The 10,468-nt window shown below is 45.1% G+C and overlaps 1 protein-coding gene across 1 annotated transcript; it reads left to right on the top strand.

Annotated features, from left to right (window-relative positions):
- The first annotated feature begins 4,160 nt into the window (after positions 1–4,160).
- On the top strand, positions 4,161–10,456 carry CDKN2A (cyclin dependent kinase inhibitor 2A). Its single transcript, NM_001290248.1, is given in 3 exon segments — positions 4,161–4,296; positions 7,815–8,121; positions 10,283–10,456. Coding segments are annotated over 3 exon segments (447 nt in total). The 5' UTR covers positions 4,161–4,170; the 3' UTR covers positions 10,297–10,456.
- Positions 10,457–10,468: the final 12 nt, after the last annotated feature.

Here is a 10,468-nt window from a genome sequence, read left to right as displayed (position 1 = left end):
CTTCAGGCTCTAAGCTGTCAGCACAGAGCCTGATGCGGGGCTCAAACCCATGAACCCGTGAGATCATGACCAGAGCCAAAGTCGGACACTTAACCGACTGAGCCACCCAGGCACCCCATGAGTCTTTTTCTTAAAAAATGGATCAAAATTAAACAAGTTTAAATTTCATAGCGTAGATTTCCAAAACTGCCAAGGCAACACAGACCTAAATAAGGCCATGATATTCTCAAGGAAGAAGAAAAGTAAGTTTGGGAATGATAATAACAATATGTAACAGCACCTGCATGGCTCAGTGGGTTAAATGTCTGATTCTTGATTTCGGCTCAGGTCATGATCTCACTGTTGGTGAGTTCAAGCCCCACATGGGGCTCTTCACTGTCAGCATGGAGCCTGCTTGGGATTCTCTCTCTCCCTCTCTCTCTCTCGGCCCCTCTGCTGCTCCCTCACTCTCAAAATAAATAAACTTTAAAAAAAGATAATAATAATATGTAATAAGTTTAGGATTAGAAAAGCTCTTTGGTGTGTATCATCTCATTTTATCAACTTATGAAATATATTACAATTCCATTTTACACGTGGGCTGAGGCTGGAATAACCAGCACCAGGTTATATTTTATGTCTTCTGAAGTACTGGCCTTCAGGTATTTACTGATATGGAAGAGTAAATTGAGAGTATGTAGCCTCTTTAAAAGAAAAACTAGGAGAGTTTTACACTATTATTAACTACATACTTACGCAAGATTTCTAATGGAGTAGGGGATCAATTTCTAGAACAAAAGGGCCACACCCAGGGATGCCATAATCTTTTGGGAGCTCCACTGCAAGTGTCAGAGTTAGGATATACCTGTCTAAAAAAAAGTCAACCTCCATGTCTGTATACAATTCATCAGTGGATGTTTTAATATGGTTCCTTTACCCATTTCCTTAAACAACAGTCCAGTATATTGCATAAGAGTTTAATGAGTTCTTTTTAAAACTTTTTTTTAATGTTTATTTAGTTTTGAGAGAAAGAGAGAGAGAGAGAGATTGAGATTGAGATTGGCATAGCTTGGGTGGGGGAGGGCCAGAGAGAGAGAGAGATACAGAATCTGAAACAGGCTCCAGGCTCTGAGCTGTCAGCACAGAACCCGATGTGGGGCTTGAACTTAAGAATGGCGAGATCATGACCTGAGCCAAATTTAACCAACTGAGCCACCCAGGAGTCCTTTAATGAGTTTGATGTAGGAATCCATAGGTGAGTTTCAGAAGAATTTCTGAATTCCCTGAAAGTTATATTCAGAAATACATGTGCAAATGAACTCACTAGTTTATATTTTTAAGTTTATTTATTTATTTTGAGACACACAGAGAGAGCATGGGTGGGGTAGGGGGCAGAGAGAGAGGGAGAATTTTAAGTAGGTTCCACAGAGTCAGCCCAGAACCCAATGTGGGGCTAGAACTCACAAGACTGTAAGATCATGACCTGAGCCAACATCAAGAATCAGACACTTAAGTGACTGAGCCACCCAGTCGCCCCATGAACACACTAGTTTAAAAAAGTATTGCATACTTTATTTTATTTTATTTTATTTACCTTTTATTTTTGAGAGAGAGAGCAAGTAGGGAAAAGGTAGAGAGAGAGGGGGACACAGAATCCAAAGCAGGCTCCACGCTCTGAGCTGTCAGCACAGAGCCCGATGCGGGCTCCAAGCCACAAACCGTGAGATCATGACCTGAGCTGAAGTCAGACATTTAGCCAACTGAGTCACCCAGGCGCCCCGCATACTTTATTTTTTGAGGAGAGGGTCTATAGCCTTCAACAGATTCTCAAAGGCCTACTTCCCCTGTGCCAAGATTAAGAAGCATTTTTTTTTTTTGGTGATGGAAGCTAATTTTGATACTGGTGTAACAGCCAGATACATTATAAGGGAAATCTGTTCCTCATTCCCATTACCACGACTACTATTTTCCCCTTCTCTATCATACAATACCTTCAGTCACATTAAAAGAATTTTATGTCCTTTTTTGTTTTGTTTTGTTTTGTTTTTTTAGAACTTTATGTTCTTAGCCACAGTTTGAATTTTCCACACCAATATTGCCGAGATAATTGATAGGTGCCTAGAAGAAAATATAGAAAGCACAGTAATGCATTTTTATAACAGATTTTAACATTCCATAAGTGTTTTAACTGGCATCATTTTATTTTTTTAAGTAATCTCTAAGCCCAGTGTGGGACTCAAACTCATGACCCAGAGATCAATACTCACATACTCTACTATCTGACCCAGCCAGATGCTCCTTAATTGGCATTCATATTTTGCCTGAGCTAACAGAAACTGAAAGTATTCTGGGAGCTTCAGGAAAAGTCACCTACGGATTGAAACATAAGTAGAGCTGGATTATCTATTAGGGATATTAAGCATGTGCTTTAAGGCATCAGCAAAGCCTGAGCAATCTTTTAAAAATAATATATATTGCAAAATATATTAGCCACAGGAAAAAGTAACAACCACAGGTAAAATTAGAACCTCACTGGATTTTCTTTTGCTTGCTATATTCTCAGTTGTTTAGCTGTTTATTAAATTTGTGGGTGGTGGAGGGTATCCATTATTTTTTCAGTGAGTAAGGTCTGCTTGGCCTTCCCTTTTATATAATATTGATAATTCTATCCAAAGCATTTTATTCTCTGTGCCTCACAACAAGATTGTAAAAGAATCCTCAAAATGGGAAATTTAAGAGCTAAGGTATTATTAGCTTAAGATGTGCTGCACTGTTCTAAATGCTTATATGTTCAGCAACTCATTTAAAACTCACAACAGCCTTATGAAGTAGGGACTACTCTTAGCCTCCCATTTATAACTAGCATAATTGTAAGGTTTTTTGTTTTTTGTTTTTTTTTTCCTAGTAGGAAGGAGGGGCGGGGGCGGGAGAGGAGCGGCCCCAGGACATTGCGGGACCCTGGTCTCTGAATCACCAAGCAACTCCGCTTCTAGAGCTCTGAGCACTTTTTAAGGTCTAGGAGTAATTATTTATTTAGAACAGGGTCTAGCAGCCCAATGACTCCCTTGCCAGTTTCCTATCTGCTTGTTGGCAGAAATCTCCATCATCCCTATTAAATAGACGTCATCTTCTCGGAGCCAACCCTTATTCAAGGCACTAGTCCCGGGCATTGCACAAGTCTTGGAAAAAAGGATTTGATGTCGACATCCATGTTACACGTGTGTATGTAGTGAGGACAGGCTGCTGGCCGGGCGGCCGACTCTCCGAAATGAATGTTTGAGCTAGGATTTCTGGCATAATGGGCCCAGCACGCAAAAACCAGGTGTTGAGTGGTGAAGGGGTTAGAGTCATCTAAAACTAGGAGGCCTCCGGCAGCCTGGGGAGGGGGCAGGATACAGTTAAACCCGGTCCGACTAGGCTAGGGTCATGATCTCACAGTTCGTGGGTTCGAGCCTCCTTCGGATTCTGTGTCTCCCTCTTTCTCTGCCCCTCCCCCCCTCAAAAATAAACAAACATTTTTTTAAACTTAAAAAAAATTAAAGTAGGTAAGCCACGCAGTGCTACCAAGGATACCAATGCTGGGCAGGGCTCTTACTGCCAGAAGAGTTAGATGTTTCTTCTGATTAAAAGAGGAAGCAGTACTTTGCCTAAGACATCAAACAGCCTGGTTCGAACTTGGCAGTTAGGAATCCTGTGCGGCTTTCAAATGCGAGGTGGTAGTACAGGGGAGGAGGGGAAACAGGGGAGAAGTACCGCTTTAATCGCGTGAACTCGCTCGGAGACCGCGTGCCTCCGCTGGGGGCGGGGGGAGTGCAGCACCGAGAGGAGGGCGGGCGGGGGACGCGGGAGGGGGGGGGTAGCAGGGGAGGAGCCCCGGGCTCCCTCCCCACCAGGGCCGCGTCCCGTTCCTAGCGCCCGTCCCCCCGGCCAGCCGCAGACCCGTTGACAGCGGAGGCCCCGCGCGGGGCGACTCCACCGGGTGTCACATTCGCAGCGAGTTCGGGGCGGACGGCGCTCCCCTGGAGAGAGACTCCTGCAGGAGGAGGGGAAGGGCAGAGTCTGGGGGCCGCTTCCGCCGGCCGGGGAGGAGAGAGGAGGGGCGGGCTGATCACGAGAGGCCGGGGCGGGTCGCTGGCGACCGACAGCCCCAGAAGAAGGGAGGGAACGGGGCAGCGAGCGCTGGAGAGCAGCATGGAGCCCTTGGCCGACAGGCTCGCGACCGCGGCTGCACGGGGTCGGGCCGAAGAGGTGCGGGCGCTGCTCGCGGCGGGGGCGCAGCCCAATGCGCCGAACCGCCTGGGTCGGAGCCCGATTCAGGTGGGTGAGCCGGCCTGCCAGCCGCGGGAGAAGGGGGTGGCGGGCGCCTTTGGAGCACAAGGTTGGCAAGAGAGTTGGTACCGGTGAGCGTTGCGATTCTCGGGTAAGGGGAGACTTCCTGGTGAGTTCTCTGGTGGAGTTTGGAGCGGGAGCCCACCCCTCGTCCAAGTCCTGGGGGCTTAGGAAGCCGCGGGAGGAATGAGGAGACCTTTGGGGTGCAGATCTGTATAATGTGGTGAAGATCGGGGCAGGGGGAGCCTATTTGTGTTAATATAGTCCGAGGTATGTTCTTTATCAGATATACAGTTACGAACGCTTGGGGGTAAAAGCAAGATTTTAAAGAAATGTAAGGTTTGTTGGGCCCACTTAGCTCGGAATTCACAGGCACCTGAAGGGAGCTGACCATCTTCCTTGCTGGGGGGGTGGGGGGGTGGGTTGCAGTGGAAACCTTCTGCTGGTTTTGTTGAATAAATATCAACTGAAATTATTCAGAAGCAACTATATATTGTGTTTATTTTTTTAACCGAATAAAGAAAATATATGCTTGTTGTAAGAATTTAGAAAATACAGACATATATGAAGAAAAACGTTAGTGTGACCTTGCCTGAAATGTTGTCAATTTAGTTACTCTTTTGCGGGTATCTCCTATTTTGTTATTTTTAACTTTATTTGTTATAGATTAACTTATTTGGGACAGAGTTTTAAATTCCTCATTGTTCAAAAAGGTTGTTTCTCCCCTTCTCCAGTTTGGGGGTGGGGGTGGGTTGGGGGGAAGAGGTATTTGTCGTTTTTCTTTGCCTTCACTAACTTCCTAAATCCAGGCAAAAACAAAACGAAACAAAACAAAAAAACGATTTCTTCCTGGCAGTCACCACCCTAGTTTTATTTCCAGTGTCGACAGTGATTTCTAATTCTGAAAAATAAATGTATATGAAAGAAAGGTTCGCACAAACTCCAGCGAAACGAGACAAAGGAAAGTAACTTGTACTTGCAATTTCACAGATTTCATGAGTCCATCTTCCTTTCTTGAAACTATGCTACGTCGAACAAATTTTACACATTTTAAAATACAGATATAAAAATAGGGGCGCCTGGGAGGCTCAGTCGGTTAAGCCTCCTCTCGATTTTGGCTCAGGTCATAATCTTAGAGCTCTTGAGTTGAGCCCTGCATCCGGAGCCTGGACTCTACTTCCAATTCTGTGTCTCCCTCTCTCTCTGCCCCTACCCCGTGCTCTCTCTCTCTCTCTCAAAAATAAATAACATTAAAAATCTTTTAATAAAAATAAAATAAAATACAGATATGAAAGTAAAACCACAATGCCTTAAAACTTGAGATTATTTGGGATTTGTAGTGTGGAGAGATTTTGAGAGTAGAGAGGTTTTGTGATAGTAGAAGAAAAGCATGAATCCTTTAAAAATAATGCATGCATGATTCCTAATTTGATATCTCGAAAATTTTATCTGAAGACTGAATTGGCCTTGAAGTTCTGGAATATGCTAGAAGAGACTCCATTTGTTTAAATACAAAAAGAAAAAAATAATTAGATAGTTTTAGCAATTTTTTAAATAGGGAGGCTAAAAACATAGATAAAAGGGGGCATGACTTTGGTTTAGAACCCTAACCAAACTTGTGTTTAATATAAAACTATTTAGTTTATAGAAAATTTTAACTACTTCATTGAACTCCATGTCTTATCAAATGGATTTAACACTCTACAAATATTCATTTAATTGATTCTTTTTCTTTTTGCTTTGGATTGCTATTTAGATTTAAATATTTAAATGTTAGGTTTCCTTTCATACTTTAACATGATGAAAACACTTAAAAGCAATTAAATGATGAAGCACTTCATTGGATAAACAGAACGTTTCATCTGTTATATTTTCACTTGCATCATATACAGACATGGAGGTTGATGTCTTCTAAGAACAGGTTTTAGACATGTGTTTCCTAGCTCTGGCACTTGCACGAGAGCTCCCAAAAGATTCTGGCATACTTGGGTGTGGCCCCCTTGTTCTGGTAGTTGACCCTTTATTAGAAGTCTTGTGTAAATAAGCAGTTAACAGTGTGAGAGCTTTTCCAGTTTTTCTTCTAAAAACAGTGCATTGTTCTAATGCACTGCAAGGGTTTTTTTTTTTTTTTCTTTTCGTAGCTGTAATTTGATTCACTTACATATTCTTTTTCCAAATCAGTTTCACTTTCTCTAGGACAAGAATCAACCACCACAGAACTTATTATGGTTCCTTGGTCTAGAGAAATTAAATAATTCATGTTTAATACACAATGTAACTAAAAATAAGTAATTCCTCCTTCTAAGTCACTGTTGTCTAGCTAATATAATCAAATAATGGTTACCCTAAAAAATAATTATCTATCACTGCCATCCATCATGCAACACTCAAATTATAAGGTTGCTGTGATTGCGGATACTATTTAAAAATTCCTCTTTGGTGATGACTTTGTTTCAAAGATGATTTATGAAGCAAATGACGGGAGCACCTCCTATTTAATGAACTCTCAGAGTGTAAACTTGGAAAGTTGCTTAGTTTCCTATTTCTGCTGTAACAAATTGCCACAAACTTAGTGGCTCAAACTAACATAAATTTATTATCTTCTAGTTCTGGATATCTAAATGGATATCTAGATATCTAGATATCTAAAATGGATCCATAGGGCTGCATTCCTTTTGGAAGTTCCAGGGGAGAATCTGTTTCCTTGCCTTTTGCAACTTCTAATGACCATCAACATTCCTTGGCTCATGGCCCCTGCATCTTTTCTCTGACCTCCATTCTTAGATCTTTTCTCTGTGACCTTCTTTAAAGGAAACTTATGACTACCTTGGGCCCACCCTGACAATCCAGGTTAATCTCCCTCAAAATTCTTAACTTAATCACATCTGAAGTCTCTTGCCATGTCAGGTAACATATTCACAGCTTTCAAGTGGACATCTTTGGGAGGCATTATTTAGCTTATCACAGGAAGGAATTTGGGGGCTGGTTAGGCAAGCCTCATTTTATACTTAAAGTGAATTTCAATATTCCGGGAGGCTTAGGTATAGATTAAAAGTTTTATAAGAATTAAAGGTTAGTTGTCTTCATTTTAGCTTTTTAACGATTATCTGTACTTGGATATACAGCAGAAAACCATATAAAATCTCTGGGCCTTATATAACTGTACCAAAAACGAGGGGGGAAATACAAGAGATCAGGCTGTTGTTAAGCCAGTTTTGTCCCTCACCATTTTGCTGCTGTCTGTGCATCTGGCAGTGTTGTGTGTGTGGCTGGAAACCCACAGAAGTTTGGAGAATATAATGGAATTCAATGTGTACAGAAAGATGGAATGAGTATACTGGAGAACTAGCTAAGAGAGTTGGTAACTGAATGCAAATAGAGAGTAACTAGACACCAGTTGCTCCGACCGGAGTCTGCGCGGGGAGGGGGCTTCACAAAGAGTTTCTCTAAATGAATCTTGCCCCTTCCACCTGTCACCGCCCTGACCACTCTGCTCTCTCGGACAGGTCATGATGATGGGCAGCGCCCGCGTGGCCGAGCTGCTGCTGCTCCACGGCGCGGACCCCAACTGCGCGGATCCCGCCACCCTCACCCGACCTGTGCACGACGCCGCCCGGGAGGGGTTCCTGGACACGCTGGTGGTGCTGCACCGAGCCGGGGCGCGGCTGGATGTGCGCGATGCCTGGGGCCGCCTGCCCGTGGACCTGGCTGAGGAGCGGGGCCACCGCGACATAGTCCGGTACCTTCGCGCAGCCACGGGGGGCACCGGCAGTGGTAGCCACACCGGTACAGACGGTGCAGAAGGTGTCGCAGGTGAGGTGGAAGATTTGAGTTGGACCCCGAAGAGCTTCAGCATTCCACTGCACTCCTTTTTCAGAAAAGAAAGCTGGCGCCGGGAGAGCAGGATCTTGGGTCCCTTGTCAGCTCTCACACTGCCATCCTGTATAACAACCCCAAGTGTCTAATCTCGCTGCCTGGCCAGGGCTATGGATAGGCAATAGCCTAGAAGGATTTCTGAACTTTAAAACCCATCCCATAAACCGTGCCCCTATCCTCCGCCCCAAATACTCACCCTCCCCACAGCTCAAGGACTTGACTCAGGAGCATTGATGACTCAGGATGCTAGAGGTCTAGTAGCCCCAGTTCCTCCAAACTAGCTGGCAACCGCGTCCATTCAACTGCTCTGTGTCCACATTAGCATGGGTAGCTGGACCAGCCCTGCTATTTCTACAACCATTTGCACGTGGCATCATCTGACAGAAATCTATCACTCCCAGCTCTATTGCAAAACTCAACTAAATCTGACCCTCAGCTCTGTGCGGTGTTGTTTTCCAGAGCTGTCCAAGGGAGAGAGACCTCTCCAACCCTGGCAGTCTGCATATGGGGATTTGATGCACTCTGAGAAACAGAGACCCTCTCTGAAGCTTTTCTTTCTCAAGCCTTTTTTTCTTTGCGAGAGAGATCACTGAGAGGGAGATGGCTATACGGTCCACCTTGCCTTCTCCTACAACCACAAGCCTTCTCTCGTGGCCCTGTTTCTCCACCTCCACTCCAGCCTGCCTGAAGCACCAATTTTCCTGGGTTTTTTTCCTGAAGGGAGAACCATTATATATACATGACATTAACACGATTATTTAAGGTAAACCATGACTTTGAAGATACTGAGATCTACTCTATTTTGGCTCAGAATTGGGGCACTAGACCCTCTGGGCCTTAGGGGGACCTAGGAGGACAGAGAGGAGAGGCTCCCTCTGGGTCCTAGACCAGTGATGCAGCGAGTGATGTGCCTTTGACAAGAAGCAAGATCTCTTTTAGCCTGCCCACCCTCTCCTCCCATTGAAGCTTGTATCTGGACACAGCGTAGGACGAGGGACCAATCATAGGGCTGCTGAGCGGCCCTGAAGAGAAGGATTAGGTGATTGAATCGAGTCACAGACAAATACATATTGTAACCCTTTATAAGCAAAACTAAGAGATTTGACCAAGCACACAAGTCCCTCCCTCTCTCCCTGCCTCCCTTCTCTTTATCCTACTACACGACCTCCATTTTAGATGGGGCACAAAAATGAATGAGACGAAACAGGAGACTTGCCCTCATAGAGCTTATATTCTGGGAAACAGACTTTAAACAATATATTTTCAGAGTTAGTTTGTAAAACCAATTTAGTTGTAAATAGGGAGACAGGATTAGAGTGCTCAGAGAGCCTGATGAGATTAGCCACTGGAGGCAGAGACACATTCAAGTCGCAAAGACTGTGGCAGGAATGAATGTGGCGGTTAGGAGGACAGAAGGCGGGCCCTGGAGCGCGCACACAAGGAGATCAGGGAGGAGGGCAAAGGCCAGATAATGTACCAGCTTGTAGGTCAAAGAAAGGATGTTGGGTCGAAACGTGGATTTTGAGAAACTTTAGGATGCCATTAGTGGGTTTGGGAGAGGAAGCCTAGGAAGAAAGATGACAGGGCTGGAACTGAAGTTTCTAGATTGCCCAGCCGCTCCTAAGCCTCAGACGCCCTCTGCTTACCCGTGTTCGCCGAATAGCCTGCAGACGCGCCAAGAGCGAGGCGGTATTTTCACGTCCTGCGCTAGGCGCTGTGCGCGGCACGGTCGCAGCACGCGTTATATACCGGGATTTTCCTGTTGCAAGCCTGCGAGGCGGAGTGACCGCGCGCTCTCTGCCCTCGCCTGGCGGGCCCGGAGCTGCCGGCGAGCCCGAGCAGCCAGCCGCGCAGTGGACGCGATGCGATATCAGAGAGGCTGAGGAGTGCACCTGCTGGCAGGGTCTAGCCTTGGTGGACAGACCCTGTGCCGAGGGTTGGTGGATATTGAGAGGAGGTGTACATGCCTGGGAAGCCGTTTGAGAATCTTGTCCATAAATGTCTGAACACTAGGTGGGAGATTACGAGAGAGGAGGGATCGGTCGCGCATTCTTGACTTCTGGTTTCTAATGTCTTTTTCTCTTTCTGCCGCCTGCAGACAGCCGGACTTAAAGAATCATTGAGATCTGAAGACACCTCAATATGGTTTTGATCTTCCGTCACCCAAGAGAAATAACCCCATCCCACCCAGCTCTTCCCTGCTTTCTTAGTTGCCATATATCAAATAGCGCTTTTTAAATCTGCCTTCCCCTTCCCCTAAATTTACATTTGTATTTCCATTTAT

Source organism: Felis catus, chromosome D4, assembly GCF_018350175.1.
Source record: "Felis catus isolate Fca126 chromosome D4, F.catus_Fca126_mat1.0, whole genome shotgun sequence".
Taxonomy (NCBI): domain Eukaryota; kingdom Metazoa; phylum Chordata; class Mammalia; order Carnivora; family Felidae; genus Felis; species Felis catus.
Note: the sequence above shows the minus strand (reverse complement) of the source record. Positions and strands in the feature narration are given on the sequence as shown.